At 32.9% G+C, this 24,216-nt stretch overlaps 2 protein-coding genes across 2 annotated transcripts in view; one reads left to right on the forward strand and one right to left on the reverse strand.

The window, feature by feature from the left end:
* The window catches only part of sNPF (short neuropeptide F precursor), a 179,168-nt gene that overhangs the window by 78,491 nt on the left and 76,461 nt on the right, over positions 1-24,216 (forward strand). The window contains exon 3 of the mRNA XM_089632855.1: positions 9,470-9,592. Within this exon, the coding sequence (XP_089488981.1) occupies positions 9,478-9,592 (115 nt within the window). The 5' untranslated portion in view covers positions 9,470-9,477. The remainder of the gene's footprint in view (positions 1-9,469; positions 9,593-24,216) is intronic.
* Positions 11,971-13,653, reverse strand: LOC149423097 (uncharacterized). The gene is made up of 4 exons (XM_089632854.1): positions 13,614-13,653; positions 13,427-13,514; positions 13,254-13,349; positions 11,971-12,904 (listed from the first exon to the last, which is right to left on the reverse strand). The coding sequence occupies exons 1-4, from the start codon at positions 13,615-13,617 to the stop codon at positions 12,064-12,066; spliced, it is 1,029 nt and encodes a 342-aa protein (XP_089488980.1). The 5' UTR covers positions 13,618-13,653; the 3' UTR covers positions 11,971-12,063.

The following is a 24,216-nucleotide window of genomic DNA, read 5'->3' on the forward strand; positions in this document are numbered from 1 at the left end:
GATATTGCGAGCTAAAAATAGCGTTAAAGCTATCGTGAAAACAGCACATGTACAAATTATCCAATTATTATTACTTACTCAAAAAATCATAATGAAAACTATTCTTAAAGTCCTTGTAAGAATTAGAAGAGACAAAATCTTCAATAAAATTAACATCATGTCAATTAAACTAATCTATTCTAACACAAGAAATAACAACTAACTCGCATATTAGAAACACTAGATCTTAGGGTCAAAAGCATGTCCAACAAGCAACTATAAATACAATATTTGAACAAAAGCATATCCAAAAAGCAACTACAAATACAACACTTGAACAAAAGGATATCCAACAAGCAACTTCAAATATAAAATTTGAACAAAAGCATATCAAACAAGCAACTCAAATACAACCTTTGACAAAAAGTTTCTATATTGTGAGACTAAACTCTACAACAATAACACACTCTCATTCAAAACTCGCAACATTTAAATCTACAATAAAAAAGCTGGATACAAAACGTGACAGCCTCCATGATCGAGTAACTTTTATTTGATGGCAAACTACGCAAATTCCGGCGTGCGCAAGTAACTTTTCTTTGATTAATTTGTGTTAAATCACAACCTATTCAATTAAATCATATATAGTATATTTGCGGCTTATTAAATGGCTTTAGTCGTGTTTGGAGACCAGCTCTGAAAAGCCAAATAATCCACATCTCCTTTCCCTCCCCACTTCCTTCAACCTTAAAACATAGCCCGATTGCGGATGTCATAGTGTCATTGGTTCCAGACGGTTGTGAGCAGTTGGGTCTCTTGTACGGTATTCATATTAAAAAAGGGAGATCAGAAACATAAAATATATTGACACCAAGCCCAAACCACTCAAAACCACTAAAAAACATCACGTAATACATTTATAATTATTTCAGAAAAAACACTATATTATCCTTACACTACAATCCTCATAACGGGAAATCGCAGTAACAATATAATTATATCTATTTGCTACAACAACAAAAAAAGACAAAAAAATATATATCATTATTATTAGTAAGATATCCCAGACGGAAAAATTTTTTGCAAATTTCGTAATTCTTGAGGAGATACATATCTGCATCTATGTCCATCGAGTACACATTCGATGGAAACCATCGCATCTTTTTAAAATCGTTTTTAGCAGTATAATTTTATATCATACTTTATGTCAAATTTTAGAGATTCACTAAGCTTGATGATGTAACAAAATTCCGCGCACATAAACACCAACCTAGTTAATTTTCTTTCTGCTCGTTGGAATGACATACTCGTACGTCCGCCGGTACATTTTTTTGGAGGACTTACCTTTAATAATATGGAGAGTCATCAAACCGTTATCATACCTTTGTTATTTGCAAAGTCGAGTAGAACCTCCTATTATTTCACAGTCCTCAGTAAATTCGCGTTCAGAATTAAACATTTAATTAATATTACAAACGAAATTTGACATTTGAGTGTCTATTGGGTAGAGACAGTGTAAATTTTATTTCATGATTTCGTCTCCATAAAGTTAACATTGTGGGCGGCAAAACACGTATAAAAGGAAATTAATTAAATTTTTGCTATACCTGGTAGCGTACGTACTTGAAAAGAATACATAAGTTCATTTATAACAATTGATATTTGTTCATTAAAAAAAATATATACCTACCATCACAATTTTTTTTCATTTTGCAAGATTACCAATTTTCAAATATTTTAAAATAAAAGATATGGTATGTTCAGTGTTCAAATATTCAAATCGTGAATATTTTAAACGTTTTAATATTCAGACGTGATCGTTAAGCACATAATTTTTTTATATCTTATTAATGAAAATGACAACAACGATCATTGAAAAATGGCTCCAGTGCAACTCAGGACAGTGGCAATTTAACAAGTTATACATAGTCATCAAAAGTGATTTGATGAGTTACAAAAAAAAATCACTTTTTATCTCTTTTCAAGGGTGTATTAAAATGTGTTGAATTTCCACCGTCCTGATTTGTGCGGTTACCATGTTACCTATATTTCATTCAAGGACTTCAAATAATTAAATCCTTATACGTTCGAGAAAGTTCGGGGAAATCTCGATGAGAAAATCATTACCTTGATTTGTATTAAGTAAGAAATAAAAAATCTAGTATTAACATATTTCTGAAGCAGAACCGTGACACTTGTATTGTAGGATTCCAATGTTGGTAAACTTGAAAATGACGACATATATCCACCCTCATTATGTTAGAAAATACAAGAAACTTTGAATTCGTATTACTCGAATAAAAATGTAGCATCGCTTATGGAAAGTATAGCCATTCAAAGAATATGTATGTACGAATGAAATACCTATATAAACGAGTAGCTAAAGTGTGTCCACTGAATCTAGTTTAGTGAAACCACGGGTGTTGTCTCAGTGACGCATCTTTACTCTATTAATTTATCTAAGCATCGGTCAAACATTCAAATTTCAAAAAAAATAATGTTGGTACCTACTTTATCGCTTGTCTGATAAGAATTAAACTAATGGGTTCCAAATTTAAAAATTTAAATTAAATAATTTAAAGCATCACGCAGGAATGTAATTTCAAATCACGCACCCATGCACCGGCAAACTAAATTAGTATGTTTAATTATTTTTGATAGTATGTTTAGAAATGTATAATTGTTGAAACAACAGATAAGTGTTAACCTATTTACCCGGTGGTTACCAATAATTTTACAATGTAAAGCGATGATAAACAATTGTTATGAATTATTTTTAGAAACTTATATAAAAGCTTAGGTAACTCATTTTAGTCTGACGGAAGATGGAATTGGATTGAAATGGAAATTTTTAAAGCAAAAAGTTTTTTACTTTAGCGACGACTTTGGTATGGTTAATTAACCCGTAGCAACCAAAGGGAGGCTTTGCTTAAAAGTGGAAGTTTTTGTAAGGGGACGATATCCCTTCCAATAAATCTAGCCCTGTTATTTGGCCCACATCAATAATTCACCCGTTCCTCGTCATGGGTGAAATTTTTATGTTTTCATCCTTAAATAAAGCGGGGGCATATTGTATTCGTCTACTTGATATCAAAGCGATTCAAAGGAGCTTGGCAAATTTAATTCGTGCGATTTCTTTTTTGTAGCTATGAAACCTTTTATATTTATTTTTCTCGTAAGTAAAGAACAGTTTATTATTTCAAGCCATGTCAAAGTTTTACAAGTAAATCGCTTGGAGACACTGTACTCGTAAAAACTGATTTACTTATATATTCTGATATTCTGGTATTCTGGAAATTTTGTGACTCAGGGGAATATTAAGACGTTACGAATCTTTTATATTAGTATCTGTGGATAGCGGGCGACGTGGTGGCTTGGTTTTGTTTATTATACAAATTTATAATAGTTTCATTTAAAAAATGATGAATTTTTGCATTTATAAACAAGAGGAAGTTAGTTCACTGTTAGATTTCGAAAAACCATCCCAACCCCTTTTCCGGTTTCTTAAACCAGAATTTGGAAACTTGTTGATGAAATTTTGCACACTTGACGTTCAAAATAACAGAAAAATAACTATGCATAGGGTTCGTCACGAAAACCGCATATTTTTCATTGGCTAGTGCGGTTAAGTGGTTGACCTCAAAGAGTGGGGGTGGCTTTGATTTGTCTGTTAAAGTGGGAAGTTTAGTTTTCGCGATGTCATGGAGCCTAGAGAAACTTCCGTAAATCTAGAGATTTCAGCAAAAAAACTACCGATATTTGTAGAAAATCTGCCAAAATTTTTGAAAATCAACAGTTTTTTTTATTTTTTTGATATGAGCGATGGCGACGAGATCGGAAAACAAAATATCCCCAACATACACTACGTTTTATTATAAACATAATTATTCTTAAGCAAAACTGACCGAGTAAATCTTATTTGAAAACCATGCGAATCCCGTGACGGACCCTTATATTTGATTTCGAAAAACTCTGCATAAAGCCATGGTAACTTTGGGACTTTATTTAGTAGATATAAAATCTTTAAATTTTCTGTCTCACGTATGAAACGTTTTTCATGTAGACGACCATTTCCGCAGGCCATTATTTGTACACATTTGAATTGTGTACAGTTGTACAACTAAATTCAGCCAGTACATGCTTAAAATAAATATAGTCACTTTAATTAATTCATAAACTAATAGATAATTAACAATTTTATAAAATTAAGGTCACAGTGGCCGAGTGGTTAGAGGCGTTGTCCCGGTAAGACATAGAACCTGCATTCGATTCACAATAGCGACCGTTACCTTTTTTTATTTTCTGTGTCGTGTTGTGTTTCATGTTTCATTTTGTAATAACTTCTTTATGGTTAAAGATTAATTACTGTTTTTAACTCTCCAGTTATTCTCCAACTTACAAAAGACTGTTTTAAAAAATTACTGTTGCCTTGGGTATAATATAATAGTTTTATTGATGCCAAAAATCTGCGTAGCTTCTGTAGCCAACCTCTTTATGTTATGTATTTTTGCGTCATTATTCCAAATAATCGCGTTTTAGGCTGAAAGAAAGGAATGTTACCTCACCTCTCACTTGTAAAGATCGCTTCAACATTCGTTTTGCCCAAAAAAACACTTTTTTGTCTGTCGCTTGTCGTCTAGTCCGGGGAGAATTATGAATTTTCATTTCGAATTATGTTCGTATTGTTGAGAATTTTTCATGAATTTAATTTCAAGTTTCGTGTCCGTTTTGTTTATGGTCGCCTTGTGCTGTAACATCACGCTGTCCTGTTATTGTGATTCCGCGATGTGTGTGAACCCAAGCTGCGAACTTGCAGTGAACCAAGAGGTTTTGTGTGAACGCGCGCTTTGTGAACCTGAACCATGCTGTGATCCCTGTTGTATCGGGATGGAGTGGAAAAATGTAAAGAATACGTGTGAAAAGTTTTGCAGTTGACAAGGAGACAATTGGGTAAATGTTCCTAAATAAAGAGGGTAGTAAGAAGCATTCCCTGTCAATACAAAACAAACTACATTTTTGTCCGAGTATTTGAACCCTCGGAGAGAGACACAATCTTTTTTCGGTTTCACGAAAAGTTTTTAGAGTTGGCACATTGCATTTTTTTAATATTTATTTTCTTCCTATAAAAAGGTAAGATTTCACCTGAAAATTCCTCGACAAGCGGTTCGGCAAAGATATTTCTCTCTCAGAAAGCGATTAACGAAAACGTCAAATATCTTTTGAGTATTTATTTTTTTCTAATTTTAAATAAATTTTAATTTATAAATTACAGCGCAGTATCAACGGGGACTATGAAAGAGAGAGGAGAGTTGGAAAATAGGTTCCTAGAAATGAAGACATGTTACACAATATAGATTAAGCCATTTGTCACATAATTTCGATTTTTTAATATTGAGAAAAATTTCAAATGGATCCGCCATTAAAATAATTGGAATATTGCTACTTCGCGGATTAGCAAAGTTAGTTTTTAAACTTGAATTCAACAAACGCAAGGCGTTGGTTATTTATACTTTTTAATGTAGTTATAACTTTGAGGTTATCCTTTATAGATAAATTAAACAACATTACTTTGTTTGTACCACTATATGTTAATATCAAAGCCGACCTGTTTCGGAACACTCGTTCCTTGCACAGGGCAGAATATATACTAACATAAAATTATAAAATAATGGGTGAACATATATTATTAAGTGTTGAAGTGGGGGTGGAGGCGAACACAAGCCATTAAAAGAGTGAAGAGTGGGGGAGGAAATAGAACGGACGGTGAATGGGAACATATACAAAAATATAGAGGTTTAAACAAAATAATATTGTTTCATAGAACACACAACATCCACAAAGATGACATAGGACGTTTTGAAGGATTTTTTTTCTGCAGGGTCTCCTGTGTGGAGCCAATGTAAAAAAATATATATTTGTATATTTAGATATAGTGGCTTAGCGTGTAGATCAAAGACCTAATATACAACGACCTAACATTTAACATTTTTTTCTGTAATGAAATAAAATGAACATTAAGTGAATAATTCATACTATTTTTGTGAGATTTTTTTAATTTTCTGCCAAACTCTTTACAAAATGTAAAAAAGGCTCTGATGAAAATGCCTATATTCGTGTGAAACTTATTTTAATATTGTATTTCAGTCAACGGTCATAAAGAGTAAACTAACAACCTTGATTTTTCCCTCTCTAAATAAAAAGGAAAAATATTTGTTGCGATTTAAACTTTTCAATAAATTTTATTAAAATGTTATTGTAACATCCGATCGGTGTTTTGAAAGCTCGATAAGTTAATACTAATACTTTTGCTACTAATGTTTTTGTATTCAGCTTTCAAACTGTTCACTTTCATCCTTAACAAATAATCCGGAAGCATTTCGGTTGATTGAGATGTATTGTTCGCGTTCCTAATTTTAAACAAAAACTTTGATTGTTATTTGGATGAGTTCTTGGTAATATTTACAGTTGTTACTTTTCTTCACGTTTCACAAGAGAAATATGTACAGAAACATACTTTCAAACTTCAATTCTTGAATATAATAATATAAAGTTAATATATAACGATGTTTAATCTTCGGTTTGATCTGGACAATTGTGTGAAAATTCTGTAGCCAAAGTAATTTAAATAATGACGTTCCGAATGCAGTATTTCTTTAGGAGTTGTCAATAGAGGTGAGGATAGTGGGTTTTGATTTGAGATTTACTATCAGCATTTATTTTTGGGGTATTATGGCATACTACCCTTCCATATTTTTGAAACCATCGTTTCGGATAGCGTTACTGTATCCATCATTAGTGTAAATGTGTAGATTGTGGTGAAGCGTGTGTTTATGTATGAAGCAGTAATACAATGTTGCGCGCTTCAATCTTCTTTGGGCCGGTATATCAGTATTATAATTTAAATCGATGTAGCTTTCAGAGTTTAGTTTTGGTGAAGCGTTTGGTGTTTTATTTAATTTTAGCGCCGTCGTCCATCTATTATGTAGATTTCAGTTGTTTAACGTAACTTTCATGACGCTGCTGTAACGCTATCCAAAATGTTGGCTAAATATGGAGGAAGTGCAAAATGGCATAATACCCCAATAATAAATCACTATAAAGTTATTTATTTCTATCTTCATTTTCTCCCTAAAAATAAATCACGATAATTAGAGAATAATAGTTCGCAATGGTGTTTTGCTACCAACTGTAGTATTTGGTAGTCAGTCATACTCGAAGTTGGAAGAACGAAAGTCAACTGAATGCAGTAGAAATGATATCGCCAATAGGCGTAGGTACCTACATGCAAAAAACATATTATATTAGACAAAGTATGAATGTGTATTTTTACCCCAATGGGGTGGTAACTTATTGTTTAGTTGTTAAAGATTATAAATATTATGATTAATATACAAATCTCCTACCAACGCGATTACTAAAAGGTAAAAGAAAATGTATAAATCAATAAATCATTAGATTTCTTTCACTGAACGCCTCAATTCAGCGCTTTACACCGCGCACAATGACAACAGCGCGATAAGGTCAATCAAACCGACAACGTAAATCAAAATTTGGATATTATTTCAAATATAAATACGAATAACCCCTGGTGATGTCGCTTTGCCCTCACGAGTCGCTCTGCCCTGCTATCGCCTTCCACATGATCGGTTATCATTTTATTTTAAGCACTCCCCCCAGCCACCCACCCTCCCTATCCGCCTACCCACCCAACCTTCACCCCGCGCAGGTAACAGCTAATCCTTCCCTGCATAATGTTTTAACCATCATCGTGTTAACCTGTGTTACCAAAATACACGTACACGTTACGCTGGCGTCGCGTTCAAAAAATAATCATTGAAAATCCCGAATTCTACGGTGTATTGTTGTACCGGAAATATAAAATCCACTCGTTTGTTTAACGGCATATTTCCAATACTAGATGTAATTTGGTTAAGGCTTGCGTTTTGTTCATCCTTACCGGTATCGGGCGTGTATTGTTACCACTTGAAAGAAGGTATTGTTTGATTTTTTTCTTTAGTTTGCTAGAGTGTATTAAAAAAATTAACACGAAAGATGCCTGAGAGGTGCTGTACTTTCAGTTGTATTGTTATTCCGGGTTATTTTTTATTACTCGTTGCTTTGTGTTATTATATTTGCTTCGATGGGCTTTGTTGTTCAGTATAACACAGAAAAGGCACAAATTACAATTTGCGTTGATCATAGCCGGACAATGCTAAACATAATACTAGTTGAAGGCTTTCTCTTGTTAATAATTAATGGCCAAAGAGCGTAGTTTAAATAATTCGTAGAGTTATTAATTTAAACGGAACTACCCGCGGTTGACTTCACCAAAATGGGTATTTGAAAAGAAAAATAGGTCTTCTATCTACAATAAATAAATATAATTAAAAATATGTTTTCATATTATATTTATAGCGGAGATAAGAAATTGATATATATTTTTTTGAATCATGTATTTGAATTTCGCTTTTGTTTTCCTGAATGAATGTTTGAATGAAGTGGAATCTTTGTAGTGGAAATTAACTCACTTCTCGACATCCGATCGAGCTGATAATCGGCAGTTAGACTCGTTGTCAATCTAGCGCCAATTACGCATACATACGCGAATATATTTTTGAAATTGGATGACATTACAGTATTCTGCATAATTAAATATGTTAATTTTCATTTGATCAAAATCTTCAATCTCGGAAAGATCTTCACCTATTGTTTTGAATTTAGGATACAACGTTGCAATCGAATATGCGTGTGTTTTTATATACCAGTATTATATTAATGTCATCTGTAAAAGGTAAAAACTTTTGAAAAAACTCTTTTTAAAAAAACAGCGGCATCTGTTGGACATAAGAGCAACACGCGCTGTTGTTTCTCTATCTGCACATACAGATTAAGCCACAGCAACGCCTGGCGAGATACAGCTTGTATGAAATTCAGTTTTTAGCGCGGTTGACTCTAGTCCCTAGGGAGGAAGGTTTAATCCTCAAACCAAAAAAAAAGGATTTTTAAATTCATCCATTGATAAAAATAGATGTGTTGTTAAAAGGTGTGTTTATTCCGAGATGATTTAAAAAAATTTAATATCTTAGAAGTAGAACGAAGAAGATGTATGTAACGTTAACAGAAATATTCTAACTTAATACTTTCGTGAAATTTGTGGATGAATTACTCTGGTCATGCCATGCTGTTCAAGAATATATGTTCTGCCGTGCGGTATCTCGAACAAGTCGGCGACGACTACTACTGAAGTTTTCAGGCGCTTACAAGCCTGCCAATGAGCCTAGAGAAATATGCTGTCAATAGAGTTATACACTATATTAAAAAAAGTATTGTATTTTGTTAAAGGGAGTGCCTGTAAGAGGTGATCGTGTATTCTATATTGATGTGTGTGCGATTGAAAGAGGAGAAATGTATGCTTTGATCTGTTTGTTATGGCTGTACTTGTCATATGTGTGAAATTGTTTTAAATTCAAGTTACCTGTTTTGTCTCCAGGTGTCACCATGGTATCAGGCAGCGTAGTGGTCCTGGGGGCCTTGCTGACCCTCGCGGCGCAGCTCTCGGCGTCCCCCGCCCCCCTGGGTCCCTCCTCGCAAGGGGCCCCCAGCTACATGCACAGTGAGTTACTTCAAAATTATTTGTAGTGTGTGACATAAACTTGGACATATAAAAAAAAACATTTTGTAACGTTCTTCCCATGTTTTTATGGTAGGGTAGATAATTAATAAACACTGGATGATTTCTGGCACACAGAATTAAAAAAGAGTGCAAAACTAGGCGCTAGGGAACTTCAATTCTTTTTTTAAAAAAAATTGTCTCTATAGAGACATGTACTTACGCAAATAAAAGTGTAGTCTATTTATTTACTATTATGCACTCAACTTATTTGTTAATTTTAACTTATTATCGTATTCTTAATTTACTTATTATTATTATTATCTATGTCATTTAATTATTATCATAAAATTTGCTTCTAATTTTTTTTCATAAAGTAAAGTAATAAAAAATTTTCTAATTGTTATTTCTAAATAACCATTCATATTATCCGTCTTATCATTGTCAGTATGGTCACCCTATGGTTTAGCTGGTAAGCCATCACAGGCACTTAATAATAATAATAATGTAATACTTATTTAGTTTACAATATAACGTTATTATTACTATAAACATACTGCCCAGCTCTTAATTTTAGCTTGAATAATTTTTTTAGAGTTTAATTTTGTGATAATTTTTTAGGTTTATATTTTTAATATTTTATATTTTTAATTATATTTATTTGTATTATTTTTTTATATAATTGTAAAGCTACACCTCTTTATACAGGAATGCCTTAGGGAGATCAGCGACTTTTTATAAATAAATACAATCTACTCAGTAGAACATGATAGCAAATACTTATCAACTCAATGTTAAAAATACAATCTAATAACTAGCATCCTGAAGAATCACGGGACGTTATAATGTCAGGATTTTTGAAGCCAAAATTATTTAGTTTTACGTCCAGTTGGGTTTATATGGATTATAAGAATGGAATATACTTAGTGAGCCATAGAAAAATATACACAAGTTTTTAAGAGCGTTGTTTTCGCGGACGAAATTTCGACTCCCGCAAAAATAATTATTGTCCTGTGTCCCTCTCTAACGGAGCGTGCAGCGGGGAACGGAGAGGGAGTACCTGGCTTTTAGTACGGCTGACGTTGCAAGCGATCAAAAAAAGTTAGATAATATGAGATTAAATAAAAAAGAAATTAAATTCAATGCTTGAATATTTGCACGAAGTCGGTGAAATGTCCCTTTCGTTTAGTTCATTCCTTTAGTAGACACAGACATACAAGGGCTTCCGACCTATTCTTTAATAGTATTGGTATATGCGCATGTACACGTTAGGCACTGACAATATCACGCACTGAAGCAGTAAAAGAGAAATGCTTTTTTTCTTTTGTGCGTGAATATATTTGCATCAAAACGGGGAATCACCCTTTTGTTTAGTTCATTTAAATTAGCAGATACGTGTATTATTGTAGGAGATACGGATATTGTACACGTGCATTGTAAATGTGGCAGCTGGCCACAGACGAAATTATAATAATAGTAATAATAGGTGTATAAGTTTATAAATTAGATAAGTACATAGAATTAACAGCAGTAAATAATATATGAACAGTAAGTAATATAATTGTAGAGAATAGAAATATACACTTACTTAAAATTTGTGTGAGTGCACCGGTAAAGGCCTTACCGTTACTGTTGACATAATCTTTTATTTTTTTAATTTTTACATTACCTTTGAAATTTTTTTGTGAATCACATTTTTTTAAATTTTATCTGGAAGAATTTTATAAAGTCGTGTCGCTGTGTATATAATTCCGAACACGCACTGACTTTATCACTGGGATTTTGGTCGAGATTATTTTTAAGTGTTGTGTAAGAAGAATATTATGTGAACAACAAAATTAAGTAATACAACTATAAATAAAAATAACCATAAAAATAGCAGCACACTAATAAAACAATAACAGCAAGAATAATAGCATCAAGCATATTTTATTAAAAATGTTCAATGAATCGGTATAATTATTTCCGTCCATTCTAGGCAGTGAGGAATACATTTATGGTAGTTAGTCCCAGATTTTTTATACTGAAAAAAATCCTATTTTATAATCTACACATGTGCACAAGGTGAAAAATAAAAAAAAAGTCGGACAGGTAGTAGTTGCATAGTAAGAACAGACTCCAATATAAATAAGCAAATAAATAATTACATAAATATCAGAAAATTATCACACAATCAAAGAGGACCATCGTATGTGTTTAAAAGAAATTGCATTTTCGAAGACACAAACTGTTCAAGCAAAATAATACAAGTTTCTTTAAAATATCTTTAAAACATCACGGAATTAAAGTGGATATTAATCACAGGTATATAATAATACAATTATAATTAGGACGTATTTCACTACCAATCTCTCAAAAGTTGTCAACAAGCTGTATAGTAGTGAAGTACCCTAATACCCCGTCAGATAGACTAATTATTACAAAATGTATACTGTGTAGAATCTAACAAAACTAACACTAATATCTAAACAAAACTATGACTTTAGCTGTTTCTCGGAATATGAACATCTTTCGCGAAGTGGCATCTTCCGATGATATCTTGGATCGACCAATTCTGGCAAAATACATTCCATATAAAATGTCTCCAGTGGCTTATCCATTTTATTACGGACACCACAGAAAAGGACCTTTCTGGTGCGGAAGCCAATAATGCATGCTGCACCAGAATGCGAATTATAGTTGGTTTTGTACGATCGCTTTGCCCATGAACCATCTGCAACCACGGTGATTTGTGGCACACCGTCATCATCGACTTCATTGTTCTCCACAGCTAATCGGTTTTCTTCCTTTCCTGCTTCAATCATTTTTTCGACTGCCAAATTTTCCAAGTGTCCCCCCAACTGAATCAGATGTTTATAGAATAAGGAGGACGACATACAAGGCATATTTATAGTGCTGCATATTTCCCGTAATTGGGAATAACCGTTGCCAGTACATACGATACCTTCAACCATCGCATTATTGATAGGCATACCGCCAACTTGCTTAGGCATGTCAGATTTTATAATTTCTATTTTTCCACAAAGCTTACATAAAAAATGAAATTCGCTGTATAATCCATTCCTGATTTCCCTTTGAAAACAAAAATTGCAATCAAATGGAGAATGATCAATTTTGGACAAAGAGTCAAATAAAAATTCTATGTTGACAATTCTTCTGCCAACTAAATTCGATGTAACGATGTGGTTCGGATCATCTTCTTCCTCAACCTCTAACTCAAAAGAGTCACTGGAATCGGATGAACAGTTGAATTCAATGTCGGGTGATACGTCTGACATTTTCTGCGACGATATTTCGGGTTCAATCACATCGGTACTAAAAGAAAAAAAAATCAGGCATCAAACCGTGAAAACAAAAGACCGCATATTATACTGTCAAGGTATGATCAATATGTGTAGTGATTATACTTACAAATTCGACAAAATAGTACAAGAAATTATAGGCAAAAATGGAGGACGGTTTTTATTCTTAAATTTAATCACTTTTAATTAAAGATCGTCGGTGTAATATTGAATTGTACCAATGTGTAAAAACACTGTCATCAAAACTAAAAGCTGAACGGCAATAAAGTGAAACTCTCACTACTAACCAAAAGATGGTATCTTGACGTTATTGTGTACATTCTCGAGAGTTTTTTCTTGTGAAAATAAAATTATTTGCTTACCGTTTGCTCAAAATCCCACAATTCACATCGATGTTAGCATCGAAAAAATCCTTGTTGGCAAATTTAGCCTGACAATCTTCAACATCATTTACGGAACTGAAAACAACAAAAAAACATTACATTTTTACCGTAAAAAATAAATACTTATAATAAATATTGCATTTAATTTTCACCTGTTCCGAGTTCTTTCTGTCTTTTTGACATTGCACTTCCTCTTTTTCCGGTGCATACTGGGTGGCTTACCATGTATCCACTTTCGACCTAAAACACAAATAACATTTTATAAAAATCAATAACGTAAGTACCCTAATTCATAACCTAATTATCATTGTTAAAAATGCTCAAATAATGATTACTTACCCATGTTGAATGAAATAAATTATTTGGGGATGCTTCGGTTAAGAACTGTGGAGTTTAAAAATAATATTATTCGTAAACAAAGTAACAAATTCGTCAATTATATGTCCGCGCAGGCTGACTGCGAGCGAATGTCAGACTAACACATATACATACACTAGCAATAATAATAAAAAATGAAGGACGATTGACGTATGCATGTATTTGTTAGGCGGGCGATCTCACTCGAGCCCCTGCCCCCCGGCCTCCCTACCTACCCTAGCCAGGCCGACTCAAGAAAGTGCGAATGAGACAATAACAAAAAAGCTAGTTAAATATACGTTGAATTTGTGGCCACCAAATTCGGCTTTTGAAGCAAATAAAACTTTTTTCAGTGAGGATTCAAATTTTATTGTATAGTTCATTATATGCCTGAGACAGGATATGAGAGATTTTTTCAAAAAATACCTTTCATTTGGTCACAAAAAATTGCCAAAGATGCCTCGTAAAATCATGTAAAATCGTCATCTTCTGGGGCCTATATTCTATAATTTAAGGCAAAAATCGAAAATCTGATCCATATGCGTACTTTATATATACTATGTCTTTTAACTAAAAAAAAAAAAAACAGTTTACTCTAGTATTTTAGCCGTAAATCCAAATTTAAATTTTGTATGAAACAGGCACCGCAGCCGTTCCTCTTAAAGCATGAAATAAAATTAAACTGATAAACTTAACATGAAGCCATATTAGTAAACATGTAACAGTAACATAAAATAAAATAGAAACTAGAACAATACTTCATATCACTAAAACTACATTACGAACGCTGCTATAATTTGTAGAATTCAACATAGTACTGGTCTAGATTACGCTTTATTTTATAAATGGTGTCAGTAAATATATCAATAGTACCGCCAAACTTGTTACCGAGACCATGCATCCTATTGGTTAGTGAGTATGTCTGACAGAGTTGGTTGTGTATGTATTGCAGAAAAATGTTACACGTTGTCTTCTGTTTCTAGTCGGCACGTGGAATTTAATAGTGGCGACGATGTCAGGGCTTTCAATTAATTTGTTAATGATTCTGTGAAATACAACCAGGTCTGACAAAATTCTCCCGTCAGACAGCGTTATTAGATACAATTGATTCTTCAAACTGACACAATTAATGTATTCAATTGGATTTTTGAACTTAAAATTTATGTTCTTGAAATTTGTATTGAACTTGTTCCACATTGTTAGAGTGAACTTTGTACAAAGGAGGCCTAATAGGTGATTTATATTCCACTTGACTTCTAATTGATGAAATATGGGGCGTTCGCATATAATCTTACTTTAAATAAATTAAAGTTCTGCAAAGGAAGCCAAGCATCTTTAAAGCTTTATTGGTTAATGTGTGCAATGAATGTCAAGCTTACATTGAATATTACACCCAAGTCACAAATTCGTGACACTGGTATTAATTTGTATATTTTATGAAAGATATGAGTTTTGGAAAATCGTATTACTTGACATTTCTGAATGTTCAAAAATAAAGCCTTTTGTTCACATCATTGATAAAGTTGACCTAAGTTTGTATTTAAAATTTGACAATCGTATACATTTCTCTTAAAAACAAATATAGCTAATTTTCTTTAAAACATAATTTTATTAACCAGTTAAATTTCGAACGAATACCGTTAATAAACTTTAAAAATCATTCGTGATTCAAATTTAGACTTTTTTCTCTAGAGAATTTGTCAATTTATATAGGTGCTTCAGACTAACAATTATTGATTATAATAATTTTTAATCATGTCTGCCATGCATTTGTGCTATGGTAAAAACATAATAAATAAGTAGTATTGGTTATTATTGTGATGGTCACGCATATGCGGCAATATTGTAAAGCCTGATTAAATAACGAGTTTTTTGTTCGTTCCTAGATTTCGCTATAAAACTGTTAAATATTTTAATGAGTAAATATTTTCATGTAAACACGTTCAAATGTGTTGACGTCAAGAACTCCTTTGAGCGTATGTCAAAAATAGTACAATGTTAAAGTTAAAACAAAACAATCATCAGCCAGGAAAGTAATTTGATTTCGACAATACAAAATACGAAATTATTTCGATGTAAATTCAGCTTTAGATGTTTTTTGTATCTTAACAACCTCGTTAAATCAAGTTGTAATTTGATATTGTGCAATATTATCATACTTATCAGTTGTTAATTCTCTTATCAGTTTCGTTTCGCATCGCTACATTCCTTTAGTTCGCACTTTTATCTCCCTGTCCTTATTGAAAAGAGCCTTCGAGTAAACTCCGCCAGATGTCCGCTTGTGTCTGTTCTTATATCTGTCAGGAGCGCGAGATAAATCTTCCTAATTGGGCACATTAGTATGGAAGGTCCTCAACGAGCAATCCTCAACGAGCAACTCAACTGTTGAATAGTTGTAAAACAGATTTTGTAGCTCTAATTTTACGCCTTGTCTCAAATAATGCGTAACGTTTAAAATTAAGTACATATTGTCCCACTTGGTATTTGCCATTTCTGAAATAGCGGGACGAACGGATTTCTATAGAAGGTGTCAAAGATTGATTTAAATCTCTTGTTCACCGTTTGAATGTACGTAGTAAAATTGTTTGAACCTGGATTAAAGTTGGCAATTCAATGGTATCTACGACATCTTTACAACAACTTGGTACAATACAAGCGGGAACATTAATTCTACACAAAACACAAAGTTTTTGATGAATGTTTAGCGTACTCTCTCTAAACAAGAAATTGTGCGTTTAATAATGCTACTTTACATTTTATTATACTGTGTCAGTATTTTGCAGGGAGGGGAGAATCATATATTTTAATTTTCTCACTAAACTTGCGCACAACGTGAGATTACAAAGAGTTTTCAAAGTAAAAATGTACAACACATTTTTGTTTTTACGATCCGCCTTCAACTTTTTTGTGAAAGTTTCAAAGAAAAACGTTATTATAACGCATCTGTCAACTCCAACTAGTTCTAAACTTGTAATTATTTTGATGAATTGAATCAGGGTACAGGAAAAATGCGATTCACTTTTATAAGACTTCGAAAGAGTGATTGACCTCAAAGACATTATATAAACTAACCATTTTTCATGTCATGTATCTAGTAAACTGGGAAAATTTCTGATTATATCACATAACATTCAACGCCATAGAGAAGAGATGGCGAACTTAAGTGTACGATTTTTTTATTGATTTGTGCATGGGCTTGCAAACGTTTAGTCACCTGTTATTGCGTGTCGTAATTTTAACCTTCCCTCCAACGCACAGATTCGCTTATGTATGCAAACAGAATTGAAAAGAATTCTTGCTCTTTTTAATTGCTCATTTAAAGTCAAGAAAGACAAAGGGTATATTTTAAACGGTATATTAAAGAGAGCAGGTTTGTCACAGTGTCACAGTTGTTGTAGCTTACATCATTGGCGCCTACGACTGGCGAACTTTTTAAAAGGAATTTGCAAAATTTTCTTACGCAAAACTTGAAATAATAGGTTTGCCATCTCTGCCGTAGAGTGTAGATTTTACGGTGGTTGTTTGTTTTTGTTTTGAACGGCTACAATCTGCGAAGTCGAGAGATCTAATGCCAACATTGAAACTTCGGTCCATCTTTTCCGATATCGTTAAGTTGATGCGCCAACAGTCAACAGCCCAGCAGCGCTTTCCATTCTGCTTTAATGAATAATCGCACCAAGTTCCTCTGCCCTCCCTCTTTATCTTCCTGTCTCTGCCTAAAGTACAAATTAGTCCAATAGAACGGTTTTTCTTGGGCCGCCAGCTTTAATGGAATAATAAGCAACACGCGTTCGCCCTTTTCGTATATTAAAATGAAACTTAAAACTAAACAACGGTGGAATTTTCAAGGATCTCGAGACGAGAAGAAAGGCAGAGGGTGGATTACAGAAAATGCTTATGTTATAATTATTTTGAGAGCACCTTCAAAAATAATTGTGTTCTGAGATTGTTACAGTGTACTTCTTTCTGTAATTAGATAAATTAGAAATTAGTCTGGCAACAATAGTAAATTCACATTTACTTTACCTGGTATTTTAAGCATTATTAGAAAACGATTTATCTTGGAACTACGCATAATATATTTAGCTATGTTTGTCAACTCAATATAAATTTATTGATTATTTTCTCTGCGAGTTTACTTTCTAAGCATGACCAACAAATAGCTAAAACGAGAAAATTTTATTGATTCGCAAAGAACTTGGTTGCCTCGGGCCACAATTTAAGAAAAAATTGTTAATTTGAAACTTAAAGCTATTGGAGAAATAGTAAACTAAAACTTAGTTAACTTAAAATTTTACACTTAAAATTAAACATAGTGGAAAGGATAGACCTCTGTGGGAATTCTCTCATAGATTTTGCTCTGCAGGTGAAGTGATAATTAATTACAGTTATCTTTGCATAAATCAGCTGGATTCATCCGAATTATATTGTTCGACAACAGAGGGCACCACTATTCCTGTTTGGTCGATTTAAGACTAATGGATTAAAATATTTTTGTCACAATAATGTGGCAGTACTTTTTGATAACATGAGGGTTCAGTTTGAAACTGTTATTGATCAGCTTAATGCTCGTCAGTTAACTTTGGACGCCTCATTTAAACCGGATTTCTAACAATTAAATGCATTTGATGATATTTATTTGAAGGTCAAACGAAGTCGATTTAACATTCAAAACGCGTCACGCAATGATTCGCGGGATCATTGCATTATTAAACTGCCACCATTGGAATTACCATCTTTTGTTGGTAAACTGGAAAATTGTCCGATTTTCTACCAATTTTTCAAATCTAATGTACATAATAATAAGCAGTTAACCGATGCACAGCGTGTTCAGTATTTAATTTGTAAATTGAAACATTGCGCTTTAAAGGTTACTTCAGGCATTGTGCCTGGAGGTGACACATATAATATAATTTGGGATGCTTTGGTGAACAAATTTCAAAATAAACGTGCACTAGGCACACATTATTAAAACAATATTCTTGATGCAAAAAATTGTACAAATACATCTGGCAGTCTTGAATTTTTTATCGAAATTTTTCTGCATCAGTAGCAGCGTTAAAACAATTAGAGATTGAAAATTTAACTGATTTTATTTTATTTCATTGCGCATTTAGAAAAATTGATTCGCAAATCGCACAGATTTTCGAGCTGTCAGTTAGGAATAAAGAGATTCCGACATATGACGATTTAGTCTCGTTTGTACAAGATCAGGTGAAGATTTTGGAACGTTTAGGTAATTCAAATAAAGCCGTTAAAAAACTGCCCACCACGTCGTCATTTCGTTCTAATAAAAATTTTAAATCGTTCGTTGCTAGCAACGATACTCTACCTCGGGTTACGGCTTCGCGCACAAATTGTTGTCTTGTTTGTAATAAAACGGATCATACAATTAAGGATTGCGTTAATTTTAAAAATATGAGCTCCTCACAGGCGCGTTTCGAATTAATAAAGTCAAAACATGCTTGCGTAAATTGCCTTAGTGGAGGGCATACAATAAACGCGTGTAAATCGGTTTTAACTTGCGAGTTTTGTAAAAAGCGTCATCACACTTTCTTACATTTCGGCAGTGTGGATAATAATGCTAATACTCGATCAAGTACCGAGTATACGTCGCGAGTATCTACAGGGATATCCGGAAATTGTGATACACAATTAGAAGAACCTCCGCTAAACATAAATAACTCATGTTAGCTTTCTGTGAATTCTAAATTCTACTCTCTTGAGAGCTGGTCGTGACAGATTATAATTTCATAGTGCGAATGCAAATAGGTATCGTTGTGCCGATTGCCGTCCGCTGCCGAATTTGGAGATTTAAGGAATCGCTGTAAACTCAATGCGAGTGATATTTTCGGTGAGTCTTCTGTTTTTATGTATTTGGTGGCTGGATTATAATTTTTTACTTTTCCTGCAGAGTGAATTTAATAATCAACCCATTTTTTATAGGGAACTAATTATTCCCTGATGGTCTGTGTGACTTACAAGCCAGATCATCACCAGCTATCGATCAGTGACAAACTTACATCACAACACTTATAATTAGCCCCAATGATAAAGTCCCGGTTGATAGTTTAAAACTTGTTTGTTAATTAATTACATTGATAATATATCTATAATTAACTAGATACTTACCTATTTTTTTTAATAACGTATTCCTACTACTAACCGACAGATACAATTAAACTACAAATCAAGCGATTTCCAACAATGTATTTTTAAATTTTTGTATTTCTCGTCTCAGTAAACTTTCTCGTTATTTTACACACAACCAGTGGAGTGTTGCGATTATACTAGAATAAATATAAAAACAAACCAAATTCCCTTTTTTATCAGCTAAAAATGAAGAATAATAGAAAGTTTGGGGAACATGAAACAGGCCTTTATAAAATGGCACTTTCTTTATAATGTAGTGCGTAAAATATTAATATTTACTAGATAGAGAGAGCTTATCCAAGTATACAGGCCTTTCGCCCTATCTCTAGAGAATTAATGAAGTGAAGGAATAACTTCCAGGCACATTTCATCCCCAACTTCAGGCATTACATCAACTACATAGTTTCATCCTAGAACGTTTCGGTCATATTTGGCCCGAGTGCAAAAATATTCCCGAGATCAACAGGTTTAGGCGTAATTGGCTGATCGGCTGATATGGGTAAGGCTGGAGTTTCAAATACCTTAGTTTATTAGATTATTTTCAGTGTCGGGATGAGTTATCCTGTTATGGGAAAATACACAGCTTGCCCGAAACTCGGGAAAAATTTTATCCCCTTCGAAGCTTGAAACATTTTAACATAGTAAATATTTAACGTAGTAATATTAAATACTCGTGTTTAAAAAATATAATAATGAATTATTAAATACTCGTGTTTAAAAAATATACTAATTACAAACTATGATGATCGTTTGAAACTATTATTATTATATTCTTGAGATTTTGTGGGTCACACTTTTGCCTTAGAAATAATTTGTTTGACATTTCGTTTAAACGTAATTTTCATGGAATAAAAAAACTTCTTTTTAACTATTGAGTTGTAATTTTAGTTTCCTGGTATTACTTTATAGAATACGTTGTGAGTTTGTTTTCGAAAAAAGTTTTTCTAATTGTTTAACCCATTAATTATTACACTATGGAGTTGAGTGAAAAATATCGTAATGTAAAAACAAAAATAATGCAGATCAGCAAACGCTGGTTCTGAATGTATTATTGTATGCTTTCATTTAAGAACTATTAAAACCATAAGAGATTTAAAGAGCGGGTTCTAACAAAACTTCCTAAAAAAACCTAAAAAATATATGTTTTTCGGAAATCTTGCTAACAGCATTGGTTAATAGTAAAGTGAGATTGACCTAAGTGTTAGCCAATAAAGTGGAGTTACGGGTGACGTCACGCGTATCCCGCCAGATTTTAATAATTTTGGCGGGCTTTGAAAAATGCAAACTTTGAAAATTATTTTATCAGTCAATTCGACATGTGTTAAAAAAAGACTAGTATTTAAGATGGAAGGTAAACATTAACATTTTTTTAATTTTACTCTAATTCATTGCTCTATAGGCATTAAAATTATGTTCACTTCTAAGCAGCGAGGTTTTCATCATCTCACCAAATAGAAAATAGTGAAAATCTTAAAATAATAATCTTGAGGTGATTTTTCACAAAAACGGCGCTATACAAATCATCCGATATTATTTTAAGTAGTATAAAATTCATTAGACAAAGATTTCGTCAGAAACAACACGATTTCCAAGACACATATTTCATATATGACAGAAGATTTCCATAGTTTACTTTAAATTTGTCCTCAGTAACTAAAAACCCTGACAATTTTATTATGTTTAGCAAACTAAAGCTTAAATCATATAGTAATGAGTATTTCCAATTATTATAAATTGCAGAAAAAAGCGTAGAATATTTCTGGAGAAGTAAAATAGTATATGATAGGGGAATATGATAGGGGAATGGGAGTTTTCTTCTAAGCTCATAGTATTGTCTGGGATATCTTTCTGATATAAAATGTTTACAATCTTATCAATAGATAATAATGCAGACTCGCCGAAGATACCTAAAGTTTCAAATTGAATATCTTGTATTGTAAAATAAATATGCTCTTTCGTCAAATCGACCTCCGTAAGTCCTAGACAATTCTTATTGCGCCGAACAACCGCAGGAAGCATAATCCTGAAGAGATGAAGGCTGTACGGGTACTTGAGATACACTGAAACAATCTATTGTTCTTATTCGGTAGAAAAAACATGGCTTACTAAAAGAACTTTGTATCTCGGTAAAAAAAGCTTTACGTGGAACTATAATGTTCTATTTTCAGTTAATCTGAAACAAAACTCTTTTCCATTGTCCTAAAAAAATAACTGTTTTTCTCTACACAAAGTATAGTTTCATGTTTCGGAATAAATTTTCAAAGTAGGAAAATGAAATTCCTTTATTGAAGGTTTTTTGGAGAACTGAAAAATTATTTCTTGGCTGTAGAAATCTCACATTCATGAATTTGGCAAGAGGACAATTTAAAAAAAATATTGCTCAAGCCATTTCAAGCATCATTTTGATTTGAAGTCATAACGTTCATTATTATTTTTTTGGTAAACTAATGTTTTTAAGACAATATTTTTTTATGCATAGCACAAAGGGTAACAATTATTTTACAAGCAATAATTATTCGCCTGAAACACTCATCCACATTGAAAAATCTCCTGATAAAAGATACATGACGCCAACGGGACTCGAACCCGTGTCCCTTCGATTTCCGGTACTTACAATGCCTATTAAATAACAATACCAGCACTTACAATGCCTTTATCATATAAAATAAAGTTGGTTGTTTTCAGGTGAAAAATGTAACAAGCAGTAATTGTTGAACGAAACACTAGTATATATTGAATAATTTCGCGGGTAAGAGATAAGCCGCCATAGCTCAGTGGTCAGAGCTGTCGACCGGAAATCGAAGGGACACGGGTTCGAGTCCCGTTGGCGTCATGTATCTTTTATCAGGAGATTTTTCAATGTGGATGAGTGTTTCAGGCGAATAATTATTGCTTGTATCATAGCGTTCAAATTATTTACAAAAACCCTAAATTTTAAAATACAAATTCTGGTTGCGGATTATATGTTCTGTCATGGTGGTGATGTTGAAATTAATGTAATTTTTTTGTGATGTGGCATTTAAATATGTTGTCAAGTATAGGATGAATTACATTAAGATGAACAATATTTAACAATTAATTAGTAATATCTTAGACCAAGATAAGGTTTCCCATAAAGAACGACTTCATCGGGATTGTATAATGTTAACTGAGATAACGATTGTATTTTTTCTACTTTGTGTTTGAGAAATAGGTATTTGTATTGGAATGTGGGTTCTTTACTTTTCTCCCAGATGTTACAAACGACGGTTGTTGATGTGGGCGGTGATGGGGGGGGACAATACAAATAAGCCAAAAGTCATTAAGTCCAGGGAACATTGTGGCCAGAATTTCAATGTCGCCAAACCTTAAGCTGTGCAAATTGCTTTTTTGGTAAAAATTTCTCACTAATGGACAAAAAAAATTCATTGCAGTGGAATTTTTTAGGAGTTGAAAATTAAATGGCGGTGATTAGACTAATGTAGTATTCTTTCCATTCCCTCGGAATTAATAAATCGGTGTAAGGAAAACAAAGCTTTGAATTAAATTTTGTATACGACTATGGCTGTTTTTTTTTATTAGTGTCTATTTAATAAGGTGTAATGAGATTTACATTTTATAAAAATCTATAATATTTCATTCATTTAATATTATCATTTCAAAGGTAACTTAACATAAATCATCAAAATTACTAATTTTGATCGTGTGTGTATTCTGCGTAATTCCAGTTCAATGAACTCAGTTTAATGAAATTAGTTTATGTGACAATTCAGACAAGTGATAAAGTACCTACTTATGATATATTATTTTAACAGAAAATTATTTTCAATGCAGTTTTCAAAATTGAATCTGATTTGTCAATTGCGCTAGTTTATTGCGTAATTCAAGCAGTTTAGAAAACGGTAGCTTTGTCTTTTTTTTTCAAACAATTTTTTTTTGCTATTAAGTTCTGGTAGTTTGAACATAAACAGCTTGTAATGATCTGCCCTTTCTACTTCAAACTTTTCCTTCTCTTCTTTCTACGATACATTTTTCTTAAGTCCCGTAGGTAACTTTTCCATAAGGCTTTGGTTTTTATATATCCGGGGTAGGAAGGTCCTCCCTGCCGCCTTTTCTTTATTACACACCCCTTCAAGTGTGTACATCCTAGTTTGTCTACGTGACGTACGACCTTGAACGTACTCATTTCACGTGACGGTTCAGTATAAAAAGGCTTCACCGAACGTTGTGTTGGGTTTTTGTTTCTCGGTTTAGAAACCTAGTTATTTATGTTTTGTGTGGTATCCCTTGGTTCTTTTGAGATAGAGTGGGTTGAATCCATTACCGCTGTTTTTCAAAACCATTTCATAAACCTTATCTTCTAAGTCGCCTGCTCACCCCCCCCTAGCTACTCGATTCTACCTATCGTAGGGTAATGTGAATATAATAAAGTGTTAGATTTTATATATGTGAT

The sequence above is a fragment of the Hesperophylax consimilis genome, chromosome 6 (genome assembly GCF_061612785.1).
Source record: "Hesperophylax consimilis isolate HC1 chromosome 6, BYU_Hcon_1.0, whole genome shotgun sequence".
In the NCBI taxonomy this organism is placed as follows: Eukaryota; Metazoa; Arthropoda; class Insecta; order Trichoptera; family Limnephilidae; genus Hesperophylax; species Hesperophylax consimilis.

Excerpts from the sequence above, each read along its gene's own strand:
- LOC149423097 (XM_089632854.1), bottom strand. Across the intron at positions 13,350-13,426 it reads ACAGAAAGAACTCGGAACAG|TTCCGTAAATGATGTTGAAG; the intron begins GTGAAAATTAAA and ends TGTTGTTTTCAG. Across the intron at positions 12,905-13,253 it reads TGTGGGATTTTGAGCAAACG|TACCGATGTGATTGAACCCG; the intron begins GTAAGCAAATAA and ends TTTTTCTTTTAG.